Source organism: Aaosphaeria arxii (genome assembly GCF_010015735.1).
Source record: "Aaosphaeria arxii CBS 175.79 unplaced genomic scaffold BU24scaffold_4, whole genome shotgun sequence".
NCBI classification, from domain to species: Eukaryota; Fungi; Ascomycota; class Dothideomycetes; order Pleosporales; genus Aaosphaeria; species Aaosphaeria arxii.
In genome coordinates, this window is record NW_022983477.1 from 671,289 (window position 1) to 697,411 (window position 26,123).

The window sequence follows — 26,123 nt, forward strand, 5'->3', positions numbered from 1 at the left end:
ACATCGCCACCCAGCACAGTCTCGGGCCTAAGAATCGTCTTCTCAAGAAAGGCCTCTACGGTCACTCAACTACCACTTCAACTCCACTTTCGCCAATGATGGAGCTATGGTTGGGGGAGAGTGAGAACGAGACCTATTGGAACACCTGCGCCCGTCGCAATTAGGTTGGTTTTGCTTGATTGTTCCTCTGGGCGGTGGTTGGAGCGTACTTAGCAATTTGATCGTGTCATACAAACATCATTAGTTCAAGTATTGGTACCACGGCGTCCCTAGGGGCTTCAATGTTGATGTCTTGACAATACATGGTTTTTGGTTTTGACTCCTACATGATCATGATCATGAATGCTCTGCTGAGTCCCATAATGTGCTCCCCATTGAACAAAAGGAATTAAGGAAGTTGGTGTTTAGAACGTGAAATTATGGTATTATAGGGTATCAAACGTTACATTTACAATACTAGGGAAACATATGACCGAGTCATCTCAATTTTCACCGAGCAAGATGCTTTGTCTGCAATGTACCTGCAGACCTTGTCTTTCCACCAGCAAAGTGAACCATGTCTAATCGCTATTATTCTTATCCGAAAATGCTCACTGGGTGGTAATGTTGACTCCTTTCGCCTCATTTGCTGATTTTACCCCATCTTGCCACTCTCTGGGAGTATGCCCTTTGTATAGGTGCCTGACCATGCGGCCATGATATCGATCCGTCTTCATGTACTGACTCTCTTCTTTCCTTTGGCCATCTGATTTCTAAGCCTCCATCTTTAACCTTCGTTTGACTCCTCAGTAAAATGGTAAATCGACCGGATCCTCCCATTGTAGAACATGGCAGCCTCCAGCCTCAAATTGTGCATTCCATATCATAGGAAGCCCACATGTCCCTCACTAATGGTTCCTAAAATTCTTCTTCTGGTAGAACAGATCCGTTCTCGAGGAACCCAGATTGATAATCTTCGGGCAGCCGTCGCGGTCCTTCTCCAACCTTGTGCATTCGAAGCAGTAGAAGGCGTCAGATATGCCCTCGCCACCGCAGACAACGCACTTGTTTTGGTAGTTGCCGAAGGAGCATTCATCGCAGATGCGCGCGAGGGTGGTCGGGCGGACGTAGGAGTCGCATACGGGGCATTTTCCGTCGCATTTGTCGCAGAGGCGTCCGATGGAGATTCCGGCTTGTTTGCGGCACATGACGAGATCTCTGAAGAAAAAGGTTAGTATCATGTCTGACAGCTTGAGGGAGCTAAAGAGCAGGAGAACTTACGGGTGATGACGAGACATTGTGCTTGTGGGTTAGATTGAGTATGTGAGTGAGAGTTCTTCAGTTGTTCGTGAAAGGAAGGTCTCCTGCGATTCCTGCGGTGAGGTGAAATAAGTGTCGAAGTTAATGAGGTCTTGAAAGTCGCGAAGGATCCACAGGCATAACTTATTATGTGGGGTTGGTAATCGGATTGGCGGCGAAACGCCAAGAATACGCTAACGACCGCGTCGCATTACCGCGCGAAGCTTCGACCATGTTCACGCCGACGCTCACGTCCTTCACGAAATAAGAGACAACAATTGATCAATTATGAACTAATAATTGAGGATTCCAAATTGAAACCGAAGTCTTCTCGCGGTTTCCAGCAGGCGCCGTCGCCATGGATACAACGATTGCATCTGCCGTGGTACTCCCGGAGCCCGAATCTGAATCTCCACCACCGCCAGCCTCACCTTCAGGCACTCACAAAAGACGACAATCATCAATCTCTGAACAAGATCCTAAGCGCCAACGACTCAACAGCATCGACCAACCTCCTCATGCTGATCGCCGGGACTCGATTACTACGAAACCATCGAATGCGCCACCTACAGGTCGACGTGAACGCGGACGCGAACGCAGATTGTTCGGCGCAGCCTTGGGAGCACTTTCTCACAACACTGGCAGTGCCGTGCAAAAGCGACGGTCAGAGATAGAGAAAAGGCAGAAAGCTCAAAGGGAAATCGACGAACAGGAAAATGATCTGAAAAGACAGGAGCGATTGAAGTTCATCCGAGTTCAACGACAGAAAGAGCAGGCAACGTTCGAGAAGGAATCAGTATGCAGGGCTAAGCTTCTCTGTTGTTCGGATCCAGACTGACTTGCTTGACTAGACGCGGCTCCGACACGAAAATCTACGGCACACCGCCCGTTTCCTTCGGACTGAAACCGAGCCCCATCTGGTAAGTCAAACTAGCACTTTCACCTGACTTGTATGCTTGGTATGGACCGTCAAGCTAATAACTGTTATAGTACTATAAACCCTGGGAGACTACCCCCGAGGAAGATCAGCGGATAGAACAACAGATTGCGGAAGCGGAGCAGCTCATCCGACGGGAACAAGGAGAGCTTAATGGAGAGCCTAATGCTCAAGGGAACGAGGATGGCGAGCAAATACGGACGACTCATAGCAGCGAGCGGGATGCAGATGCAGAACCCTCAGATGGTAAGATCGTTCATCCAATTACCCCACAGCACCTGCCACAACCCACCACCAATGGCGGAACTCAAGATGAAGGGCCTGATCCCAAGGACCCGGAACGGAGAGCAGATCATGCAGAAGAGCTTATGGACGAGGCGGTCAATGGGGACCAGGTGGCCTCAAGCCATGAAGCTGACGTCCCAGCTCAAGAGGCCATGGACGAAGACGCACATAAGGATTTGATGGACGAAAATGGGGAAGAGATGGTTGAAGCAACAGAGGACACCGTTATTTACTGATATCGATTGCAGTATAGCTTAGCTGAGCGTCGCTCGCCCTTTGCGGCTTGAGATTCTGACTTTTCAGGATGGCCATTTGGTCTTGCTTCTATTATGATACCATTGTATTACATACAAAAGTCACGTATACAAAACGTGGAACGACACTAAGGGATGTTGGAAATCAACACCTTTGAGTACACTAGCATAAGTGCAACAAATAAACAGAGGTTCAAAAAGCCCTGATCTCAAAGCCCACCTGATGCGCCATCCATTGGCATGATAGCAATCCCTTTCCTAAACTCATTACGCACGCCGGCGTCCCTATCTTCCGAAGATGCTATCAAACGGGTGCACATATACACCTACCCTGACGATGTTATAGTTACTATTGGCAATACGGCGGTCCGCAGCATGCAATCCGACGCTCTGGGTCAAATCGGACCCCGGAGCACATGGTTAATACATGTATGTGCACAGCTGCGCTGCTGTTGACCTTCCAATACCGTACCGCACGCACAGCAACGCCGGCAAATATGGGAGAGCAGCCAGAAAGGTACCTAGCAAGGGAACAACCGCTTACTCGATGCATGCAGGTTCGCAGGAGCGCTTCGCATATCAGAACCATTTGACCCGGTACGGCGGAAAGCATTGTTATTTACCCCCACGACGAGTGGGATCCTACAAATTGCGACAAAAGGTATGATATGGTATATATGAGGGCTCGGATATAGCTTATGACATCGTGTGCCTGTGCGCAGTGGAGATCTACCAACGGACAGAGAATCAGATGTTTTGCTGCACGACTCTCCCGCTGCTACTCTTTGTTGGTGTTGGAAGTGAGGAGTTTATGCAGAGTTCAGTATAGTCACTATGGTGAAAGTCCGTTAGCCCCTCATTAACTAGGGCGATGCCTCGGTTCCGACGTCGAAACAGACAAGTTAGATCCACAAGATCCACAAGTCTCCGTCCGGACAATGTATGATTGCATCGAATTTCTGATCAAATTCCGGGCCGGCACCTCCTCGCTGTTGCACTCATAATATATTGCGTCTGCTAGACGTCGTTCTAATCTAATTGCTTGCCATAATCCTCCTTCTCCATTTCCATAATTCCGTTATACTAGAAACACCAGGGGCGATAAGGCACATCAATCCATCTCGCATTGCGTCATGTCGCTTCAGCCAATCGAACCCGACGACAGTCGGATCGAACATAAGACGGCTGTACTGAATGGGCTCAATTACCACTATCTCTACGCTGTCCCTCCTGGCGGTCAATTCAATGCTACCGTCTTTCTGGTAAGTTATCGGATCCGTCTCACGAACAGCCGGTGGTTAAACCATTCTGCTGCGGGATGCATACACCTACGCTTGCAAGTCATCATCAGTAACTAACAGACTGGTCGCGATGCGCAGATTCATGGATGGCCCGACCTAAGCCTTGGTTGGAGATACCAGATCCCTCAACTTCTGGGCATGGGCCTTCGGGTCGTGGCGCCAGATTTAATGGGATTCGGAGGCACAGTAAGCCATATTTCTTTCTATCGCTTATGCTTCATGATATCACTATGTCTTCGGGAAGCTTTTTTGATTGTACCTTCTTCTCGCAAACCCACGCAACTTCCCGCGCCATGGCGGAGGAAACGTGGGGCACGAAGGGCTTCCTGCGTGGGGATACGGGAGCGCTAACCTTGGGTTACAGGACGCCCCCAAAGTTCCTCCCAATCCCATTAATCTATACGGTCTCAAGAGAGCCTCAGATGACATCGCAGCTCTTGCCAAACACGTTGGCGCGGAGCAGATCATTCTTGGAGGCCATGACTGGTAAGGATTCTACTATCTGTGTAACGTTTTGATAGGTCTATGTATGCTAATTGACCAACTAGGGGAGGCTTCGTCGTGTGGCGATGTGCACAATGGTATACTTCGTCACCTGAAATCTAGATGTGGCTATAGACTGACGTTGAGCAGGTATCCCAAATTGATCTCTCATGTGTTCGCAGTCTGCACCCCTTACACTCCACCCCATGAGCAATATCTCTCCCTGGAGGACCTTGTTAAAGGCCCGTTGCCACAGTTCGGCTACCAGATTCATCTGGCTTCGGGCGAGGTCGAGAAGAGCGTCAATGATGAGCAGTCCATTCGCCAATTCCTGAAAGGCATCTATGGAGGCCGCGGACCGAACAGGGAGGAGCCGTTCGACCCGCACAAAGGCGTTCTCGTCGAAAATCTTCCCATCATTGGTGATAGTAGACTCCTGAACGGCAAGGTGTGTTTCTAGATTCCCCGAAAGCCTGTCGATTGCTGCAGTGAACGTATGATGTAGAGTATCGGGGCTCTCTTTTTCCGAAAAAGAGGCAATACCGTTGCCACTCTCACATCGCGTTCGACACTCCAGCGGTCTTGTGACTCCTTGCACGGTTGCGGTCTGCTGACAGATCTACAGATCCTCGACTACTACGTGAAAGAATATTCCCGCCACGGAATTCACAGCACTTGTACGTAGAAGTGCGGGGACCTCCAACTCTTGCATAACTGACCACACGACAGTGAACTGGTATCGAACGAGGAGAGCGAATTGGGAAGAAGATCAGGGGTAAGTCCAAGTTACCGTCTTTAGGTTCAACGTTTCCTAATAGCCATTAGATTGCTCGATAAAAAGCAGATCCATACTCCTGCATTGTTCATCCAGGCCACATTTGACTCCGTCTTGAAGCCAGAGATGTCCCAAAGTATGGATCAGCTCATTCCAAATTTGACCAGAGGAGAGGTCGCTTCTACGCACTGGGCTCTGACCCAGAAGCCGGAGGAAGTAAATGCTATTATCCGGAAATGGTTGGAAAATCAGGGCTTTGGAACAAGGAGTTCTTTGTAAACTTTGTAGCAAAACGACCTGAGGCAATTTCCATAGTCTCGTGGCCAAGTTTGTGGAGATTACACCGTAGCAGGTCTCTCCACAAAACGGCTTCGGTTTTTGATAATTGAGTTTACGTGCGGCTCTATCGTTGACTTTTCGAGTATAGTGCTGGGGTCCAGTGATGATGGTGTAGGATGCGCATAGATAGCGAGCAAGATTCGTTCAGCTATAGACCGTTTCGAAGCCCTTGATCACGCTACTGTCGGCTTTGCCGAGAAGACCTGGTGTGTGGTTTGCTGGGTATAGGCATGTAGCTCCTAGCTCTTATCCGAGATCAAATCAGGGTTGCGCAGAAACACTGTCGACTTGGGATTTTGATGCAGTCTTCACCCGGAACACCGGCGATTGCACTCATCAAGCGGGCTTAAGAAGACATTGTCGCTTTGGGATTTCGATATAATTATGATCGCATGGGTGATTATAAGGCCAGGTATTCCAATATGCTGCTCAGGGCTTGGGTGTAGGTAAAAGGGGACTGTCGGTTGACCGCCAAAGACATCGTGCATATTCTGGAATGGTCACGGCCAGTCAGAAGAAGCACCGGCACCCTGTGGCTCGCCGGTGGACCAAAGCAAACTTAACGACGGTGTTATTATCACTGTGGGAGCGGACAGTCCTCTCCGAACTCGCTCGTAATGGAAGTGGTGAAGAGGAATACCTGACAAATGCACGATCGACTCGTGCCTTCAAATGCATGCCACGACGCGACGAGGCTAGACAGACAAAGTTGGTAAGTCTTGCTAAGAGTGAATATCTTCACCGCTGCGGCGCCATGAGGTTAAATGTCCGAATTCTATTCGAAACGGAGACAGAGAATTGCGGAACGCAGAGGCAAGACGAGTGCGGCGTGGTAATCAGCGCAGTTCACCGCCTACTCGATTTATCATACCATGCATAAGCGTCGAGGTGGTTGCGTCGCGCCCGTTTGACGGGAAGTTGCGTGGAGTGGTGGAGTATACGGGAGGGACGGGGGTCCTGTCGCCGGCCTGTCGCGCTGATCTGGGCGTAGGGGCCTGTCTGCAATATAAATCTCAAAAACGTGCCTTATCAGTTGGCCTGCGCATGGCATTATTCGAATGCATTTGGTGTTCAGGGCATGCAACACGCTGAGAGGATGCAAGAGCATTCGAGGGACCCTGTCGGTTGGTTTGGATTGGCACGACTAGGTTTGACTAGGGAAGCCATGAGGGTGCTCTACCGGCCCGGGTGGCATCAGATAGTGGTCATAGTCCTATGTTTTTGGCAATCGGAGAAAGATAGACGAGACGTTGAAGGTGGTACAACTTATCGACTTGCCGCGGGCACATACCGGCATGGGCCAACCATCACGATCAACGGCTGCGCGATTGATTGTCGACCTTGTTCTCTTCACGCTCGCCGGCCGGGCAAAGATAGTCAACGGTTCTTTGAAGGCTGTTACACACAGAAAGAAGGACGGGGGCGGGTTAGGCAGGCCGCGTTCGTTGCGAGCATGCAATGCAGCAAACACATGCTAGAAAATGTAGTGTTTGTCCTCCGGCTCGTATACAGTGTATGGATGGAAGAAACTTGACTTCTTCCTTAGTGCCCTCGGTCGGCGCACCTGTTGCGCTTGGCTATTGATCTCCATCTTACTCAACATCAACTTGCTCTTGGATCTCGCGCTCCTTGCTTGTTCTAGGACATCATCGTCCCGACTTGCGGCCATTGGCGACCTGGACTGGCGAATGCCGTGAAGCCAGCTGGAGCCGATGGTGATCGATGGCGGGAAGTGGTGGCCAGCATTAGGGCGAGTGGTGCAATTAGAAGAGCAGTGTGGTGATGCTTCTGATAAGACTTGCCTGCACATGGCTGTCCCAGCAGAGCGGTAACGGCTGCTCAGGAATCCGTCAAACTCAGTCCCTCACTTCGGTAGCAGATGCCGCCCAGAGATTGTGACCTCCCATTGGCGAAACCATTGACATCCCGTCGTGCCCGTTAGCCATCCATTAAACATCCTGCTAAGGTACCACATCACGGATCTGTTGTTATTCGTACCGGCTGCCGTTGTCTCTGGAGGCGAGCTCGTCCGATATCTGTACACAGTACAGTCAAAGTCGCCCCTGAGTATAAGAGTATATTGCGGACCGGGCCCGCGCACGCAATCCCTGGGGGCTTCTGGAAAATTGCCAGCAATTGATCCAATATTCTGGCCAGTAGTAGCGATTCATTTTTACCAGATATCTGGCAGGTAGCGCTCCGAGATTGATGAGCCTGCCTTTCGCCAGTGGTGTTGCGAAGGCGTGCTCCAACGACGACGCCTAGGGACATGTTCGGCCGCATATCAGCCTGAACGTTTCCTGCACCGCCCAGAAAACATGGGCCCACTGCAGCAATGGACTGCTGCACGCACTACCAGATACTACCGGCAAGATGCAGTGTTCTAAAGCATCTTTCGACGAGGGCTCGCTGCTCGTATCATGCCTTATCGCTGTTTCACAGCCTCTCATGTTGAATGATAGACCGGTTTGCACGCGAAACAGTCCACCTCAGACAGCATTCTATTATTCCATCGTTTCCAGACCCCTGTGCATCTGCCCGCGTCCAGCATGCCGTCCCATGTAATGGACCTAACATTCTGCTGATCCGGCAGAAAGTAGGTCGAAGCACTTGCCCATTCTGCAAAGCTGGTTGAGCACTCCATCCCCTGGACCTATCCCATCCACATGAAGATCTAGCCACATACAATGCTCAGCGTAACGGGATAAAGAAAAGACTACGCGAAGCCATCCATCCCGAGTAGTCGTACGCATACTCATCCATGTAGACCATGTACCACGCCAGATTGGATGCGCCCAGCAAATGACGTGGTAGCTTTGGTACTTTTCATGCGATTTCCTATCTGGCCGATGCACGAACGAGAAAGCAGGCCCAGCTCTGCGCCAGAGTTCTGTTGATCGTAGGCCATTTCCGCCATGTATAAACCCTCCACGTTCCCGTGGGGTGTTGAGCGAGCTATCTTTCTCCTTCCCGTCTCATACTCATCCCTTCTGACAATTTCATTCCCATCAATTCTTTCGTAATGGCTCCCTCAGCGCTCGCGGATATCTACCCAATCCCAGCAAGGCACTACTCCAAAGCTCCTTCCATTCAAGCTTCCGTCTTGCATGGGCCAAGGGATTTGCGGCTCGTATGCTTTCCCCGTTTTGTTGAATTCATCCCACACGGCGGTGGTTCGTGGGGGTTCGTGATGTGTTGAGGTTAGCAGCTAACCGTTGAATTAGGAAACGCGGACCATATCCGATCCTGGACCTAATGAACTCCAGATCGCTATCAAAGCTACTGGAATCTGTGGTAGCGATTGTTCCTACTATAGCAAGTTCCGCAACGGAGATCTACAGGCTTGCCAGCCACTGTCTCTAGGCCATGAGTCTTCCGGAGTTGTGGTAGCGATCGGAGATGCAGTCGCTGGCTTTCAGATTGGCGATCGGGTGGCGTTGGAAGTAGGCGTTCCGTGTGACAACTGTCGCTCATGTCAAAAAGGCCGATACAACCTATGCCCTAGCATGAGGTTTCGAAGTAGTGCCAAGTCTGTGCCTCACTTCCAGGGGACACTACAGGAGCGCATCAATCACCCCGCAAAATGGTGCTACAAGTATGTCTCGCATTAGCTGTGGAAAAAGCAACTTGACTTATACCCAATACAGAGTCCCCTCGCATGTCTCGCTTGAGGCAGCAGCCCTGCTAGAACCACTGTCCGTTGCTATCCATGCAACCCGCAGAGCGACAGTGGAGCAGGGCGATACCGCTATTGTCTTTGGAGCGGGCACTGTGGGTCTGCTAGTTGCGGCCATGGCGAAATTGTCTGGTGCAACAACTGTTGTGATTGCCGATATTGACAGTGGCCGTGTGAATTATGCCCTCTCCAACGGGTTTGCGCACAAGGGTTACATCGTTTCTCCCAGGAGACATCTCAATGAGACGGCCGAGAAATTTGATGCAGCAAAAGACATTGCGGGAGATATTACGCAGATTGCCTCTCTCAATGATCCGGATTTCGAGGGTGCCGATATCACGTTCGACTGTACTGGCAAGGAGATATGCATGCAAGCTGGTCTCTACGTACGTTGCTGATGAATGTTCCATTGCTTGTTCTTGACCGCTAATTGTGTATTAGGCAACAAGACCAGGCGGAAAGCTTGTGATGGTTGGTATGGGAACACCGATACAGACTCTTCCTATGTCTGCCTCTCATCTCAAGGAGGTCGATATCATTGGCATCTTCCGTTATGCAAACACATACCCGGTTGGCATGAAGATTCTTTCTTCCGGTGCCCTTCCAAGCCTTGACAACATGGTCACACATAGGTTCAAAGGCCTCGCTTCAGCAAAAGACGCCTTTGAGACTGCTGGTAAAACGGTCGACAAAGATGGCAAGCTCGTGTTGAAAGTCCTTATCGAAACGTAGACACGTGCGTCTCCTTTCGGCTTGACACATGAAAATACCTTACGTGTCATTGGTTGAGGACACTATAATTCATGATTGGTTCTTTAATGATGAGATAGACAAGATTTAGACGTATCGGTTGAGCAAGTCGAATTGACGGTTTGGGCGTTCTGGACATGGTCGGTGAGGCGAAGATACCAGATCGACTCGTTTTCGGATTTCTAGCCAACAATAATTGGCATGGATTAAGGGGGACTGGAATAGGGAGATCATTCTTTCATTAGGAAATTAACTCTGGCGCATATTGAATCATAGAAATGATAATCTGTCTTCGCAAAGCTTGACCTCATATGCTTCGAAATTGTTGATGATGAAGCGAAGCTTTTGGCTCAATGCATCAGTAGTTACTGCATGTTGAGAGGGTGAAATATTAACCAGGATGGTTCTCGACTTCGCAAGGACGCGAAGTGGAGTGTTGATCTTTTGCCGATTACATCATACCCGCGAAAGTGACTGATGCGCTCTCACGTGTGACGGTGACATAGTTTCTCCAGGCTCCGTTACGCCGCTTGCCGCCCGCCGCCAAGCCATAACTGCCTGGGAGGATGAAGCTCTCCCAACGTCCCAATAATTGACAATACCCTTCTCCTCACTCCTGCCTACTCCTCTCTCGAATCAAAACATCCAAGACTCTCAGAACATAGTGACTTGGAAAAATGGCAGATCAATCCACGAATCCTCTCATTTCAACGGCGCGGGCGTCCGACACTAGCCCCACCATACAGCTCCATCCGCTGGTGCTCCTCACAATATCAGACTGCATAACCAGGCATACACTTCGAAAACTGCCTGGTCCCGTCGTAGGGGCAATAATTGGCCAACAAAATGGTCAAGATATCACCATGGAAGTGGCGTTCCAGGCCAAGCTACAGACCAATGCTGAGGGCGATATTGAGGTGGATGACGAGTGGTTTAAGAAGCGGCTCGATGAGTGTATGTGCAGTACTTAACATGCTGCGATGAAGTGCTGTTCTGACAGATTTACAGTCAAGATTGTGCACAAGCAACCTCAACTCGACCTTGTTGGATGGTTCACATTAGGTCCTAGCTCCGGCCCGCAACCATACCTCCTACCCATTCACAATTACATATCACAAATTAATGAAGCACCGATTCTTGTTCTTTTCCATGCGGAAGATGCCTCCTCAGAAGCCACGGCTGCCGGGAAGCTACCTCTCACCCTTTACGAATCAGTCTTTGAGAGCGCGGCTGGAGGTCCCAATGACAAAGCTATGGACATCGACGGTGCAGTCCAAGCAAAAGCTGTCAAGTTCAGAGAACTTGTATACTCCATTGAGACGGGTGAGGCGGAGATGATCGGCGTAGACTTCGTCGCAAGAGGAGGTGGCAATGCTACGGCGGTTGAGGGAGGTTCAGACGGCGCAACGAAAGCCGAAACCAAGGCGGCCGAAGAGGATAAAAGCAAGAAAGGAAAGGGCAAGCAGAAAGAGAAGCTCAAAGAAGAGGCAATAGACGAGGCAAATGTTCTGACCGCCGAAGATGAAGAAGGTAAGACTGCCACCAACCATCACCCCAACCCTCACAGCTCACACTGACCCACCCCAGTACTATCAACCCTCACCGCAAAGATGAACGCCATCCGAATGCTGAGCCGACGAATCTCCCTCCTCCGCGCATACCTCGCCTCCCTACCCCCATCCTACCTCTCCGACCCTTCAAAACCCTTCAATCCCACCCCAGACGCCGAGCACCCCCTCCCACTCAACCACACCATCCTCCGCAGCATATCCGCCACCCTATCCCGCATCAACATCCTCTCGCCCCCGGACACCGAAGCCTTCACCCTTGAATCCCAGCAGGAAGCCTCGGACGTGCAACTCGTGGCCCTACTATCCGCAATCACGAACTCGACGTCCTCGGCCAGGGAGCTCGGCAAGAAGAGCTACATCGTGGAGCACACCAAGTCGCAGAACCGCAGGGCCAGCGGGTGGCCCGGCGGCGATGGCAGCTACCTGGACCCGATGATCGGAGGCGGACCCGGCGGCGCTTTGGGGCTCGGTGGTGGAAGGCAGATGGGAGGAGGCGGGTACGACAGGCTCTAGGATAAGGCGTCGGCCAAGGCTAAGTCTCTCTTTGGGAGGAAGTGATGGACGGCCCGGCCCGTTCGAAACATCCGGACTTGCAGACTGGGTTGCGAGTGCGACGGGATCGAAAAGTGTAGCAGGATCATGATACCCCATCCCCACCCAACACCCACTGCTCCAACGGACAAACCTTACGAAAGAACAAAAAAGCAGAAGGAAATACCTCATCAAATTACAACGCTGGAGCATAATGCCCCAACCGGAAAATATCCTGTAACTTGGAGGTGGCATTAATTCATTTCTGGAACGGCTAAGCTACAATTACCAGCCACAAATAGCTTTGACGGACACATGAATTGACACTGATCCCACCCCATACTTTCCCGCGAACAGGTAATCCGGCATGTAGGCAGGTAGTTGGGCAAACACATCAACCTAGCTCACGTTCCAACCTAGGATAAGGGAATACAACCTCTTTTTTCGGATTCACGATTCGAGCATTTTAGCGGTACCACAAACATACATACATTTCAGGCGTTTAATCTTCTTCTCTCCTTTCACCCCTCCTTCTATATCTCTCTTGCCATTACAGAGGGGAGGAACCACTTTCGGCCTATCTTTCTCTCCTGCTCTAGTGGTAGTGGTGGTGGCGATGATGATGATGATGGAAGAGAGGATGGCCAATTGGGAAGCACGGTTTCGGTTGGCATTTGTTAGACTCGAGACCTACTAGAAGGGAAAAAGAGAAATCATAGCAAAGCACAAGTATCAAGGAATGACAGTGACAATACGATATGATGACCACGATGACTTGATTTGGTATTGATAAGGCTTTGCCATTAATTTCACGTTTATTCTTCATTTTTATGCTCATGTGAACGAACGAACAAACGATTGAACGTCCACAGTGCCCTCTATTTCACTCTCGATACAAAACGAACAGACAGACAGACAGACAGACAGTTACCCAGACGTATCCATACTCTCCGTCCCCCCAGCGACCCGTTGAGAAGCAGACGAGGAACTTCCTGCTTGTGCTTGTGCAGCAAACGCAGGGGTAGTGTATGCAGATCTACCCCTTGGTGGAAGTGGTAATGGTATCTTGCCATTTACAGTATCCCAGAACATTCCCGTCATGACCTTGATGCGTATTTGTTGTTCTAGATTGTTGGGATCGATGCCGACGGATTCTTCGGAGACGGTCGAGGTTGACATGCTCGATGAGGGCTCTGGGGGTTCGTGCGGTGCTGTGGGAGTGACGTTGGCTTCAGGGTTGGCAGCACTGTGGGCAGTTTCCTCGGACTGTGTGGTGGGCGGATTGTTGCCTTCGTGATGTTGCTCTGGAGAACCGTCTAAGGGAGGCGAGAGATCCTCGTCATCTTCGAGCATTGGTATGTCGTATTCGATCATTGGTTCAGCGTCTTCATCCATTGGCTCGTGGTTTTCGATCATCGGCTCGTGGTCTTCCTGGCTGGGTTGGACGTTTGCTGGCGTGTTGATCGGCGTGAATTGCGATATAGTATCGACACCTGTGTCCTGGTCCATCGCGTTCTCTACTGGAGTTTCGTCCATTTGCTCGGGAGCGTTTTCACCGATGTGCTGGACGGCTACGGTGGGTATCAATGTCAGCTTGTCGATAGAGTCATCATCAGACGCAGTGGTCTCGCCCTCTGATTCATCTTCAACGACGGACCCGTGATCTGGATGTGTGACTTCCTCGCGCAGCAGGGAGGTCCTCCGTGTGCTGCTACGTTTTCCCTGGATTGTAGTCTTCTGGATAAAGACTTTGCCACAGCAGCATGCTTGGATGCGGCCAATAGCGTATTTCTTTTTGTTGATTGAATCTCGAAGTTCATCATACAACACCCAGACAGCCCTATTTAGGACCGGGTCTCGGCGCTGTGCCACAAATTGGGTGAACCCTACGGCCAGATTCAACTGTCTGTCGTACTCTTTGTTCTTTTCCGCAGCCTGGCATAGCATGCAGTTACTCTCCATGGAGATAATCCAGCTGGTATCCGGAATGCAGGCTGGAGTGAGGCTTGGGGTTCCATCATCATAGACTAATCTGTGGACTCCACCGCATTCGGACTTTTTGATTATCGCACGATGTGAACATCTGAAACGTAGAGTGTCGACCTTGCACATCATGGAGACTATGCACTACCAGTGTTTCCAGGTTGAATGAGTGTTGGGGGTGGTAGTGACGAGTGTGGATCAAGAATGATGAATATGAGCTTTCGAAGTATCCAATATTTCTGCGCGCTGTGGGGACAATGGTCGAGCACCCTGCTCCTCTGCTTTAGCTGTAGGTCATATGTACTATAGGTGGAAACATAGTGAAGGCTGGGACGCTTCACTAGGCAGTGATTCTTGACATATGTTACGGTTGGCCTGGATACGAGAGAAGTTGTTTGGTACCACGGGCACTGGCGGTGAATCACTGTGCGAAAGGACCATCGGAGACTCGTACAGACACGTACAAGTTAAGCTTTCACTACTGAGAACGACCAAAATTTCGCGGGATTTTCGAGTCCACAATAAGAGGTTCAACCAGCGACAGTCTCAAGTTTGTAGTTGTCCAGTGCCCACGATAAGTTTGCTTGCTAACGATCCGCAGGTTTGAATTTCCGAGACTCGTCCAGGATGGTACAATGTTCAGCCACGACCGTGTACGAATATTTATTTCAGGAACTGGATGGGTGTTAGCTGAAAACATCGTCGTTGCCTTGATTCGTTGGATCTGCGATAATGTATGGACACTCAGGGTGGAACAGTGACAGAGAAGGCCTGGACTGAGGGGAAAGCAACATATGTAAAGATAACGATTGTGCTGTCAAAGCAAAGCAGTCCATCTGGTATATGAATACCAATGTCTTGACTGTGCTGGAGAGCTTTGTAGATGTGAGGAAGTTCTGTTGCTATAAGTAGGGAAATCGCTGTAGTCAATATCGCGGTGTCGCGCTATCACGTGCCAATATCAATGTACATCGAAGGTTTAAGAAGGCACGCAACGAACACAGATCATCAATTGAAAATGGGTAACAGCGATAGATACCTAAGTATCTACCAGTGACGCCGAAATGAAGATCCCGTCGTCGCAAGAACCAAAATTGTTGTGGCTTCATATCAAATTCGATGAAGGATTTGAACATTACAGTGAACTGAACTATCACATCACCATGGTCGATGGGTAGATCATTCCTTAGAGTCAGACTTCAGCATTCTTACGAGGTGCCAACAAAGTGTGGATGCCGTTACCCTCATATTTCGTGGCTGAGAGTAGTTTAATGCCTACTGGCGGACCAGATAGGCCATCAAGCTTCAGTTTGGACCAACCATTTCTCATCAAATCAGTGAAAGAATCTCAGCATTGTATCCCATGAGCTCTCCTCTATTTGAAGGAACATACGACAAGGCCAAATTACTTTCGATTCCAAACATCACAAAGGTAGATCCTCATGTAGTCCGCTAGTCACGCAATTCACACCATACTCTCTTACCATCCCGTCAATCATCACGCTTCGGGACTCAGCCTTGTAGCCGAATCCCTCTCTCAATCAACTCGAAACAACCCGATCTCCGAACAAAGATCTGATTCGTAGCCTAATCTAGTATGCTTTACAACAAACACTAAATAAAGCTTACACTGTACACTCGAGCTAATCAGCGGTACGGACGGACAAACACCCATCCTGCCGAATCAGGCAAGAGGAGTGCTCGTCATCGTCTGGCATTTACTCGACGGGAGGACGGCAATGGCATATTTGGTAACTAACGTCGGGATCTACGAGGTGTTTGTTGGGGGTCCGGGCGCTGACGAACGGTTACGGGGATTTGGAGGGTTGTTTTCTGGCTACGCATGGCTACTTTTGCCGAATCTACATCTATGTGTACATGTATGGAGAACAAAGGGCGTCGTATTTGGTGATCGTTACGAGATGCGATGGATAGATACGAGCAATTAGGTTATGGGATATTCTTGGAATGTGTTGGACTACGCGAAGGGCGAGGAGATCGTCAATGATTGCTTGCTCTCATCTCGCTGTGCATATGCATGCCCGATTGGCTACTGGCGATCTCGGGGCATGAGTTTGGATTGGGTGCGGAGGTTTGGGAGGGCGCGCGTGCTGTCGTGTTGAGTGAGTACCGTATGTATGTAGTGGTGCTTATGTCTCACGGTGATACACCGTCTGATGGGTGCGTCGGAGATATATGAACGGAACCATAGGTAGGTAGATGGATAGATAGATATTCGCAGATAAACAAGAGAGCAGACAAGTTGTTGGTGTGGCTTGAAGGTTATGCGTGAGATAGACTAGGGGCGTCAAATGGCATCTAGCGAGCCGCGATTGCTGAGACGTTGGGGGACCGTGGACCCGGGAATTTCTTGAATTTACCCAAATGGCGAGCCAACGACGGCTGTCATTGTTGCTGATCGGTGGACATGGAAGTTGTAAGTTCGATGAGAATGGGTCATGATAGTTTTACCGCTAGCACGCCGTAACGTCTGTAGCGAAGTGGCGTAGGAGCATGCGAGTGGTGAATGGGAAAGCAGGAGAGACGCTGGTGGTGTCGTTTGCAGGCCATTGCAGCTAAGCGCATGACAGATGAAACACTACAACGGTGACGATGGGGTCACACGGATGCAGTTTGGACGCTTTTAACAGGAAGAGCGATGATCATGTACTGTGTAGGACCTGAGTATCTACTAAGCAGAGTCAAGAAGAGGTTAATACGTAGGAATTGCTTTTTCTTCGTCATTGATGATTGGATCCATCGTGGACCCTGTTCAGTGTTGAGAGGGAAAGTTCCGCAGTTATGTTTCGAAGGGATTAGTTCCGGCGACTGCATGAATCAACGAGACCAGGGATGGAGAAATCAGGAATCACAATACGACCCGAGGATGCGGTGAGAGAAGAAGTACTCCGTAGTAGTAGGAGTGGTTCCTTTGTGTGGGTGGTGATGATAATGATGGTCCAACAGTGGTTGAAACATGAGTAACTACACAGTAATGGTGAATGAGAGTGGTGTGGTGTTGAAGGCAACGGGTGGAAGGCTTGTTTGCAGTTGTAGTGATGTGATGTGATGATGTGGTGGTACATTGGTACTGTCTGTGTACTCCCAGTCCTACTACTGTAGGACGATACACAGTATGTAGAACTGTAGGAGTGCTCGAAGCGAAGATGTTTCAAAGACGGGCCGGGCCAAGACAGAGACAACCACTCGGAACAGGCCAAGTCGGCGCAGAACACCTTCTCGTGCGATGGGAACGGATGGGGAAGCTATTATTGTGTTAATTACCTGCTCGGAGATGGACACCTTAGGTACATGTTCAGAACGCGACTCATTGTATTGTTATGCATTATCGATTCTGTTAGTGCTGGACCCGCCTGGTTCGGTAATGGGTCTCGTAATTTGGTTTCTGACAGCGCCGATCAGACTATGAGTTGGGTAGGTGAGCACGGCAGAGATCGTGTAGCATGGTGGGCCAAAGCTGAGGACGGTAGGTCTGCGAGAGGACCTGTGCAGGAGGCGATACTTATTGGATGAATGGTCGAGATTTGAAGGTCTACAGTTGGTTGGATGGGTCCTCTGATTGGTCGGGGTGGGCAGGTTGTGGTGTTGCAGTGGCGCTGGGTGGCTGCGTCTGTAAGAAAAGAGTTCAAGACACACCGACACGGAAACAGACTCACGGTACGAGCCTACAAGAGACATCCAGGCAGCTAACGATCAAATGACGAAACACATCAATCTTTACAATACCGAACACTGGATACGGTAAGGTAGGTGACGATATAGATAGCAATCACACTCACAGCGAGTACGGAATGCTCCATGAGTTCATGTACTCCGTACACAGGACGGAATACTCCGTCGAGTGTCTTTCTTCCAGCACGCTTTCCATTAGTACTCCCTATACCAGGAGTCATTTATTAAGTGTAGCAAAGAATAGCCAAAATCGTATGCCCATAATGATCACATCCAATATTCCAATTTTTTGGTATCGTCTCTTACTATGAGTATCTAATAAATATTAGACCAAGCCATCAAGCGCTTTCGCTCAGTCGAAGGTCGAGACCTGCTTCCACTGTTGTTCCTTGCGGCCCTGTGGGTCTGAGCTGGGGTTCGTCTAGAAGGGGTTTCCCTGTCACGTCCTCCTATATTCATTACCTGGTATTGTTTTGGATGAGTTACTACTCCGTACTACCTTGATTATGTATTGTAAAATCGACTGTATGGCTTGGATTCCTTTAGCTGCTTCTTCTGAAACGCCTCCCCCGGCTGATTCGGCTCCTTTGCGCGCATGTCTCGTAGTCTCATGGTCTCGTAGTCGAGTCCTTTGACCCTCTTCGAGTCTCTCTCCATTCTCAGTTGGTCGCCTGTCCGTCCGTTAGCAGAGAATCGCATATGCAGGTAACAGCATGGGTGCAACATGGATCATCCATCCAATACATTCAATAGATGCATCCAATAATTCCAATACATCCTCTGTAATCCTCCGTACGAGGTACACACTGCTCTGCTCCCTCATACATACTTCTACCCAAGGCGCCCTGTCACTGTCGCACACGCGCGCCGTTGTCGTTACCATACCATTGACTACCATTATCTGCCATCGCGGTTATCCAAACCCATTTCCTCCTGCTCCTTCCTCGCCTTGACCGGAACCTTCACTGTAGTTCTTCTGCACATATCGGACAGAGGGGACGCTAGGTTAGATACTCCGCACTAAACATCAACACCCACATCCACACCACAGCTACATCCTCATCTACAAACACGCAAACATACATACATACTCCGTCCATACACAAGCACCCTCGGAATCCTCGCGAATCGCCTCAATCCACGGAATACGCAACAGCACCATACTACATCAATACATCACCACCCACCGTAATCCATATCTACCACCGTAACATCAGTACTCTGCTTCCTAACCGCCTCAACCTCGTGGCATAGCAATCGCTGCTGTGCCCAGTCATGAACTAATTCGCGGCACCCATCCGTCCATCGTCAACCCCGCTTGTTCATTATCTTGTTTCCTTGCTGCGACGGAGCTCCGTTAGTTCTGTCGTGTCACCTTAACCCAGCCATCGTTGTTCGCGTTGTTCGGGTCACTACAACACGCAGCAACCCGCCCGCACACGACCACTTCCCCCTCGACATTCACACTCACTCTACGCCAACATGATCAAACGGAAGTTCTCCTTCAACATTGCACCTGTTGTACGTACCATTTTACCTTCTATCATATCTATTCCTGGCGTCATATATCCAGACAATTGCTCTGGCGCCTAATCACAATCGCTTTTACTCACTGTTATCTTTAGAAGGTCCCCTCCAAGAGCGATCTCCACAGCAAGGCTTCCCCGGAGCCAGTTCCCTCCCAATCCGCATCCCGTTCGGTCCAATCACAGTTTCATTCTCATCACCGTCATCATTCCCTTGAATATGCCTCTCCCCTCGATTCCCCCTTTATAAGCCGCCAGCGCATCGACCCCAGAACCGAACAGGAACTTCGCGCTGCGTGCGCGCTGATTCTACAGCACTTCAAACCTTCCGATCATGGACTGGAGGACGCCGACCCGAAGCTCGACTTCCAATGTCCGAACCGCCGGAAAGAACGCAATGACCTCCGCGATCAGCGAGATCAACAGGATCACCGGGACCGGAGAGAACATGGGGACCAGCGATCCGGTGCAACCGACGTGAGGGTTCGACAGCCTACGGGCGCTCCGCAGCAACATGCGAGTTCTGCCGTGGCGAAAAAGCAATCCAAATCTCGACTCAACCGGGCAGATATTTTGTTCAGGGATGACAATTGGGAGAAGCCACCCCCACGGGCGAATACTGGTCGACGAAGGGCTGATCAGTCTGCGCCGGTAGAGAAGGGGAAGCATATCAAGTCCCCACCTGTCGAACACGTGCGGCCAGCAGTGACGCGGGTCGACGTGGACTCGGACGATGGTAAGAGTGTGGGAACCCCGCTGACCGCCTCGACGGATACCCATGTGAACAATTCATCAACAGCGCCTACCTCGGCGGCGTTGACGACTGGGAGAAACTCAAAGAGGGAGTCTCACCAGTTTGACGGTGCTGCGAGGGCGGATGCGCAAGCTACCGAATGGATGCGCCAACAGCTGGAGAAGAAGAACCGAGACCAACCCGCCCCACCGAAAGTAGAGAAAGAACCTCAGACCCCCAGCCGTTCGAAGAGCATACGAACTGGCATCAAAGACTACATCTTTCCTGGATCTGCAGCCCTAAGCAGAGCCCAATCCCATGAAACCTTGAGCTCTTCAAACAACCAGACCGCTCCTCCCAAGGATCTGAGACGGACTGCCTCGTCGCATGGCTGGCGGAGTTGGGGCCTTCAGCGCAAGTCGAGCTCACGAAGTAGTAGTAGGCCGAATTCGTCCAAGGGCCGCGTCGAGAATCAAGAACAAGAGGCCAAACCGTCTATCAATCTGAACCGCGAACTGCCCCCACTTCCAAGCCTGGATTCGTGGAAGGACGAGGGGCAACCCAAGGCAAGAGAAGAGAGGAAGTCACAGATCCAGAGTGCACATATTGCGACAGTGATGCGATCTTCCGAGCAGCAGCAACAGCAAGACTATGCTGCGGCAGTGCGGAAGCATCATCGAAGAAGTGGGTCTGACACACTGGCGCTTCGCTATGCCAATGCCTCATATTCCCAGTCCATCCCGCAGGTGGGCCCTGTCCCGCCACGCAAGAATCAGAAGGCCAAGGAACGGACGCATCCAACTCGCGGTGACAGCTCCATGGACTTTGACGATATGATGTCGGCTATGAAATCCACCGAACAGCTTGTCGCCCTGAGCGGCGCCCACAAACAAAGCGTAGAGCGTCACTCACGGTCTCCCAGCATCAAGATGAGCAGTGATCAGTCCCGCCTGGAAGCACCCGTAAACTTCTCGCGCAAGATCAGCGCCGACATAATGAGCCCGCGCAGCCTCGACCACATTGTGTATCCAAACCAAGTCCAACTAGGCCCAAGCCCTCAACAGCAGCCCCAGCGACACAAATCCACGCTGAAGAAAGTCTTTGGCGGGTGGATGTCCAAGAAGGAGAAGAAGGACAATTGGATGAAGCAAGTCGAGAAGAATGGCGTCAAGAATGGTGTCATGATCCAAGACGAGGCCGCGCTTCCTCCCGTAGTGCGCTATTAATTTCTCTCTCTCTAATCGTTTCCCTTCCGTCACTTAGATGAGACCCTTTTCTTTTGTTTACAATTCTCCAGGCCTGTCGACTGGATCGCTGGCACCCTTAATCACCATTATCACACCGAGCTTTGAAGGCTTGGCCAGTCCACACCACGTTCAAACTTTCCTACCTCCTTCCCTCCCCCACGCGTCTTAACTCACATTCGCCGTTTCCTTCACGTCCACCACACCATATCCAAATTTCCGTTGCATCTCGCCCTTTTTTTCTCAATCAGCGTGCGTCAGTCCCCTTTCTTCGAAACGAACAATCACGCAATCCTCACTTACGCCCCTGCCAACGAAAACGAAAGAAGATATACTTACCTCACCACCACACCACATCACATATATGTCCCTTACCCACCATCTCCTTTTGTACTCTACTCCACCCCGTCTCTCTCGCCGCCGGAACCAAACAAAAAATAGCCGCGAAGGCGAAGACGAAGACGAAACGTTTGTATCGGAAGGGCTAGTTAGAATGAGAATGAACGTTGTTAGGCATAGATTAATGCAATGTCTGTTTGAATGATATAGAGATTGAATTTCGAAAGATATGAATGTAAAGCTTTCGTCAATGGTTGTTTAGCATGCACGGTTTGAGTGATTGGTGTAGAGAGTTATCACTGCATATGATAACAACGTTTATTCAACATCATGACGCTGCGTAGTAATTACCTAACAAACGGCCAATTACCATAGCATCAATTAGATAGATTCGCCAACAAGCGACTATCAAGCAAAGAATCAGCCACTGGTGCGATGTTGCAATATCAGACACCGTCAACTTACACACAGTAATGCTACTCCTTTGCCTGGAGTCCTCAAGTTTCCTGCTTTGTTCGGCGGGCGGTCTTTCTGTCGGCGAATTCTTCTGTCAAAATCTTTGCCGACTAACGAGTCCTACTGTGTCTCTTTTTGCTGGGCGGTTGTTTTATATGCGACTTGAAAAGGTGCGTTTTTAGTTGTAGTGAGTGTTCCTTTCGCTAGGTACTCGTTGTATTAGTTATTTTATTTGTTGAATACGCCCTCCGTCAATGAATCTTTTCGCCAGGTTGTCCGGCTGTTGGCGACCCCTTGTCAAGGGAGATTATAGAGCACGAAGCTAGTTAGCCTGGCATTGTTCATGAGCAAACGTATTGAAATCTACAACAACAAACGTAACGAGGGGGTGCGTCCAGCAGAGAAGGGTGACAAGGTTGGTGTAGGACGTTGACAACTGATAGTGAATCTATTGGCAACTCCTAATAGCGATTCTCACAGCTTATCTTTTGCTGGGCAGTCCTTCTATTGGCGACTGTACAACTGACTTGTCGCCATGTATTCTATCTGATAGCGAGTTTATCAAGTACTTCCAATAGCTATTCTGTCAACTCATCTTTCGAAACCCAGTCTGTTGAAGAGAGAGAAGGTGCAGGAAGAAGGCAAAGGTGAATGTACTGATTGTTGAATTTGATCAGGTCTAAAGTCCAACTCAATTTTCAAATCAATGGGAATGTGTTAAAAGTCTATGTCTAAGAGCGACTCGTTCTCATGCCCGAACCACTAGACTTGATATATTGTTCGAGATTGCTTCGCTAAACCTTGCGTGAATATACATTGACTTGTCCTCTACAGACATGCCAAGGATTGTCAAACTCAACGTCAATCATCCATTTCTGTCATGGCATCTTCAGGTCTGTCCAGATGACACATTGCCAGGATCAAACGCTCTGGCTCATCGCCGAAATTTTGATCCCCTAAATAGCAATACTTCCCAAGCCCCACACGACCGATTGCAGCATAAGCCATCGAAGTCCCAGGTGTCGAAGCCGCCGAATATATCAACTGCGAATTCGGTACCCTTCCAAGGAACAAAGCTTTGGACTGAAACGACCTGGCCAAGGTCGAGGTCCGGACTAGATTTTCGTCTGTCGTGTACAATTGAACCTCATGGTCCCCGAAGGCCGTGACTTGCCATCTCAGATGGAAGTGATCCTTGATAATCGAATCGAGACGTTCCCAATGAACTGTAGAGGCAAAGAAACCAATGGTGATTGCCGTGCAGCCGTGCTTTGTACATTCCACTACCGCATCGAGCAAACGTCGACTCTCTGGATCGTCCCGTGTAATGGCAGAATCCGTGATGAGTATGACATTTGGCCATCCCGTGCTGATATAGTTAAGTGCATCTTGAATCGTGGTGGATTCGTGCAGTGAGGCCCGTGAGAGGAGTTTGGGTAATAATTGTTGGTAGAGTTGACGGGCCGAGAAGGAGAAACCCTCAAATGATAGGACGAGGACGTTGGGCATGGTCGCAACTATATATATGCAAGAACTGGAAACATAAAAGGAGAACTAGCTGTTTGGGAATGCAACACAAAGCGACTGAACAGTAACAATTATGGCGTGTTTAATTATTCAAGAACGAACGACCGCTGGAGGTGGTGCAGATGCAGACGCAGTTGCAGGTGGGGGTCCCAGTCCAATCAGATGTAACTTGGACCGTTAAATTTAGCGATGAGATCTAGGGCGGAACTTGACTCAGGGAAGGGCTGCAGTGACGTTGATTGTTTCTTTGGATGACTCCATCCCCCACTACGGAAACACAGCCTTAAACTCCAGTCATTTTCTGGTGAATAACAATCCTTCTCCTCAATCATTGCGCAAGCTTATAAATGTCGAGCAAGCCACAGTAAATTTCAGGATCACTCATTCCACTCTATCCCGTACAACTTTACACATTTTCCACATGGCGCAAAAGACCGGGAAAGTCGAGCAATTGCTGCAACGGCCGCTTTATGGTGCGCAACCTCGTATTCCACACATGTTCACTGCCTAACCTTTTCTCTGACAGTGTTCGACCTGCCCGAAGAGATCTTATCGACTCTCACCCTCAAAGACCAACCTGCACAGATAACTCCAGACACTCCTCCTCAAATACCGACACCTGCAAGCGAGACCTCCGAGAAACCAGACACTGAAAATGGACCCGCGAAAGCCACCGCATGTAACCTGTGCGGTCTCACCTTCCCGTCGGTTGCGGCGCAACGAGATCATGTTCGATCAGACCTCCATGGCTATAACTTGAAGCTCAAACTGAAAGGCGCGAAGCCGGTCAACGAGGATGAATTCGAGAAGCTTGTTGGCGATCTAGACGAGAGTATATCTGGCTCAGATAGCTCGGAATCCGACACTGAAGAAAATGAAGAGGACGGCGGGAAAGCAAAGGACAGCACATTGAGCGCACTCCTCAAGAAGCAAGCGAAGATATCAAATCCAGAGTTCGATGAGTTCGCGTCGAAGAAGAAGCAGCGTGGAGCTGGGAAGCCGCCTTTGTTCTGGTTCACATCCCCGCTATTGCCAGAGAATACATCGTTGGGGGTATATCGCGCAATATTCTCGGATGCAGAGCAAGAGGAGGAATCACACATCATCGACACAATACGCAAGAAACAGCTCTCGCCGAAATCGATCCCAAAACTCAACCCTGACGGCGGCGTACCATTACCGAAGACTGATGTCGGACCGCACTTCTTCCTTTGCATGATCGGAGGTGGCCACTTCGCCGCCATGATTGTCGCGCTTGCTCCTAAGACTGGAAAGAAGAATGGAATCGATGAGCGATCGGCAACCGTCATTGCACATAAGACATACCATCGATACACGACTAGAAGAAAACAGGGAGGCTCGCAATCGGCAAACGATGCCTCAAAGGGCAATGCACACTCCGCTGGTTCCTCGCTCAGACGATACAATGAGGCTGCCCTGACAAGCGACGTCCGCAACCTGCTTCAGGGCTGGAAAGAATTGATCGATTCAGCAGATCTGGTCTTCATCCGAGCCAGCGGTGTAACAAACCGACGTACCCTATTCGGACCTTACGATGGCCAAGTGCTACGAAATAACGACCCCAGGAATCGGGGCTTCCCTTTCAACACTCGGCGCGCGACTCAAAAGGAGCTGATGCGAGCTTTTGTGGAGTTGACTCGGGTCAAGCAGAGCACGATAGATGAGGCCGCTCTGGCTGCACTCGACCAATCCCAAGCCAACGAGGCACCCGCTGCCAAACCCGCCAAACCAAAGCCACAAAAGCCATCGAAAGAAGAGGAAGTCGCCATGCTACACACCTCACAGCTAATCCCACTCATCAGGCGATCAAAGGTGCCCGCGCTGTTAAACTACATAAAGACTAACGACATTCCTCCCACCTTCAGATTCTCCCCAGAGAACCATCATGCACCGACCCCTCTGCATCTCGCTGGCTCCACAAGATCGCCCCTCGTCGTCTCTGCCCTGTTGACCAAAGCCAAAGCCGACCCAACAGTCTTGAGCGACGCAGCCCACACACCGTACAGTCTGGCCGCCGGCGACCGAGCCACCGAGGATGCATTCCGTCTGGCGCGGTTCGAGCTCGGAGAAGCTGCCTGGGACTGGGAGAAAGCCGGCGTGCCCTCGCCGCTTTCGAAATCCGAAGTCGACAAGCGGGATGCAGAAGAGAAAGCAGCAAAGGCCGCCGAGGACAATGCAGAGTCTGCTAGGAGGAAAGCCGAGACAGAAAGGTTGAGGAAGGAGAGCAGGGCGGAGGAGGAGAGGAAACTTGAGTCGAGGATAGGGAAGGGGAAGACGCTGGGAGCGGCTATGCAGAAGACGGGTGCTGAGAAGAGAGAAGAGGATGCACGCGGCCTGACTCCCGAAGCCAGAGCTCGATTGGAGAGGGAGAGGAGAGCTCGTGCGGCTGAGGAAAGGTTCAAGCGAATGCAGGGCAACTGA

At 50.3% G+C, this 26,123-nt stretch overlaps 9 protein-coding genes across 9 annotated transcripts; 6 read left to right on the forward strand and 3 right to left on the reverse strand.

The window, feature by feature from the left end:
* Window positions 1-401: 401 nt before the first annotated feature.
* BU24DRAFT_441160 (PHF5-like protein) lies at window positions 402-1,389 on the reverse strand. The gene is made up of 2 exons (XM_033530423.1): window positions 1,261-1,389; window positions 402-1,197 (listed from the first exon to the last, which is right to left on the reverse strand). The coding sequence occupies exons 1-2, from the start codon at window positions 1,275-1,277 to the stop codon at window positions 888-890; spliced, it is 327 nt and encodes a 108-aa protein (XP_033383779.1). The 5' UTR covers window positions 1,278-1,389; the 3' UTR covers window positions 402-887.
* Window positions 1,390-1,524: 135 nt separating this feature from the next.
* Window positions 1,525-2,957, forward strand: BU24DRAFT_421743 (uncharacterized protein). Its single transcript, XM_033527797.1, has 3 exons — window positions 1,525-2,074; window positions 2,130-2,198; window positions 2,269-2,957. Exons 1-3 carry the CDS (start codon window positions 1,637-1,639, stop codon window positions 2,734-2,736), a joined length of 975 nt encoding a protein of 324 aa, XP_033383780.1. The 5' UTR covers window positions 1,525-1,636; the 3' UTR covers window positions 2,737-2,957.
* A 759-nt stretch (window positions 2,958-3,716) lies between these two features.
* On the forward strand, window positions 3,717-5,732 carry BU24DRAFT_421745 (alpha/beta-hydrolase). The gene is made up of 8 exons (XM_033527798.1): window positions 3,717-4,016; window positions 4,134-4,241; window positions 4,420-4,541; window positions 4,604-4,636; window positions 4,689-4,986; window positions 5,164-5,215; window positions 5,268-5,313; window positions 5,364-5,732. Exons 1-8 carry the CDS (start codon window positions 3,888-3,890, stop codon window positions 5,590-5,592), a joined length of 1,017 nt encoding a protein of 338 aa, XP_033383781.1. The 5' UTR covers window positions 3,717-3,887; the 3' UTR covers window positions 5,593-5,732.
* Window positions 5,733-8,485: 2,753 nt separating this feature from the next.
* BU24DRAFT_178570 (GroES-like protein) lies at window positions 8,486-10,204 on the forward strand. The gene is made up of 4 exons (XM_033521587.1): window positions 8,486-8,782; window positions 8,877-9,247; window positions 9,300-9,714; window positions 9,770-10,204. The coding sequence occupies exons 1-4, from the start codon at window positions 8,675-8,677 to the stop codon at window positions 10,058-10,060; spliced, it is 1,185 nt and encodes a 394-aa protein (XP_033383782.1). The 5' UTR covers window positions 8,486-8,674; the 3' UTR covers window positions 10,061-10,204.
* A 551-nt stretch (window positions 10,205-10,755) lies between these two features.
* BU24DRAFT_408658 (uncharacterized protein) lies at window positions 10,756-12,162 on the forward strand (the record flags this gene model as incomplete). The annotated part of the gene is made up of 3 exons (XM_033525870.1): window positions 10,756-11,032; window positions 11,087-11,608; window positions 11,666-12,162. The coding sequence occupies 3 exons, from the start codon at window positions 10,756-10,758 to the stop codon at window positions 12,160-12,162; spliced, it is 1,296 nt and encodes a 431-aa protein (XP_033383783.1).
* Window positions 12,163-13,055: 893 nt separating this feature from the next.
* On the reverse strand, window positions 13,056-14,403 carry BU24DRAFT_480215 (uncharacterized protein). Its single transcript, XM_033533115.1, has one exon. It carries the CDS (start codon window positions 14,293-14,295, stop codon window positions 13,108-13,110), a length of 1,188 nt encoding a protein of 395 aa, XP_033383784.1. The 5' UTR covers window positions 14,296-14,403; the 3' UTR covers window positions 13,056-13,107.
* A 4,706-nt stretch (window positions 14,404-19,109) lies between these two features.
* On the forward strand, window positions 19,110-21,532 carry BU24DRAFT_178786 (uncharacterized protein). The gene is made up of 2 exons (XM_033521588.1): window positions 19,110-19,377; window positions 19,482-21,532. The coding sequence occupies exons 1-2, from the start codon at window positions 19,339-19,341 to the stop codon at window positions 21,339-21,341; spliced, it is 1,899 nt and encodes a 632-aa protein (XP_033383785.1). The 5' UTR covers window positions 19,110-19,338; the 3' UTR covers window positions 21,342-21,532.
* Window positions 21,533-22,647: 1,115 nt separating this feature from the next.
* Window positions 22,648-23,812, reverse strand: BU24DRAFT_491691 (uncharacterized protein). The gene has a single exon (XM_033533825.1). It carries the CDS (start codon window positions 23,661-23,663, stop codon window positions 23,016-23,018), a length of 648 nt encoding a protein of 215 aa, XP_033383786.1. The 5' UTR covers window positions 23,664-23,812; the 3' UTR covers window positions 22,648-23,015.
* Window positions 23,813-23,945: 133 nt separating this feature from the next.
* On the forward strand, window positions 23,946-26,123 carry BU24DRAFT_491692 (ankyrin repeat and zinc finger domain-containing protein 1; the record flags this gene model as incomplete). Its single annotated transcript, XM_033533826.1, has 2 exons — window positions 23,946-24,154; window positions 24,208-26,123. The coding sequence occupies exons 1-2, from the start codon at window positions 24,103-24,105 to the stop codon at window positions 26,121-26,123; spliced, it is 1,968 nt and encodes a 655-aa protein (XP_033383787.1). The 5' UTR covers window positions 23,946-24,102.

Bases quoted from the DNA above. Each gene is read 5' to 3' on its own strand.
- BU24DRAFT_491691 (XM_033533825.1), bottom strand. From the start codon at position 23,663: ATGCCCAACGTCCTCGTCCTATCATTTGAGGGTTTCTCCTTCTCGGCC.
- BU24DRAFT_480215 (XM_033533115.1), bottom strand. From the start codon at position 14,295: ATGATGTGCAAGGTCGACACTCTACGTTTCAGATGTTCACATCGTGCG.
- BU24DRAFT_421743 (XM_033527797.1), top strand. From the start codon at position 1,637: ATGGATACAACGATTGCATCTGCCGTGGTACTCCCGGAGCCCGAATCT. The intron at 2,075-2,129 runs GTATGCAGGGCT...TTGCTTGACTAG, and splicing joins CAACGTTCGAGAAGGAATCA to ACGCGGCTCCGACACGAAAA. The intron at 2,199-2,268 runs GTAAGTCAAACT...TAACTGTTATAG, and splicing joins CTGAAACCGAGCCCCATCTG to TACTATAAACCCTGGGAGAC.
- BU24DRAFT_421745 (XM_033527798.1), top strand. From the start codon at position 3,888: ATGTCGCTTCAGCCAATCGAACCCGACGACAGTCGGATCGAACATAAG. The intron at 4,242-4,419 runs GTAAGCCATATT...CTTGGGTTACAG, and splicing joins TAATGGGATTCGGAGGCACA to GACGCCCCCAAAGTTCCTCC. The intron at 5,216-5,267 runs GTACGTAGAAGT...ACCACACGACAG, and splicing joins CCACGGAATTCACAGCACTT to TGAACTGGTATCGAACGAGG.
- BU24DRAFT_178570 (XM_033521587.1), top strand. From the start codon at position 8,675: ATGGCTCCCTCAGCGCTCGCGGATATCTACCCAATCCCAGCAAGGCAC. The intron at 9,248-9,299 runs GTATGTCTCGCA...TACCCAATACAG, and splicing joins CCCGCAAAATGGTGCTACAA to AGTCCCCTCGCATGTCTCGC. The intron at 9,715-9,769 runs GTACGTTGCTGA...ATTGTGTATTAG, and splicing joins GCATGCAAGCTGGTCTCTAC to GCAACAAGACCAGGCGGAAA.
- BU24DRAFT_178786 (XM_033521588.1), top strand. From the start codon at position 19,339: ATGATCAAACGGAAGTTCTCCTTCAACATTGCACCTGTT. The intron at 19,378-19,481 runs GTACGTACCATT...TGTTATCTTTAG, and splicing joins CCTTCAACATTGCACCTGTT to AAGGTCCCCTCCAAGAGCGA.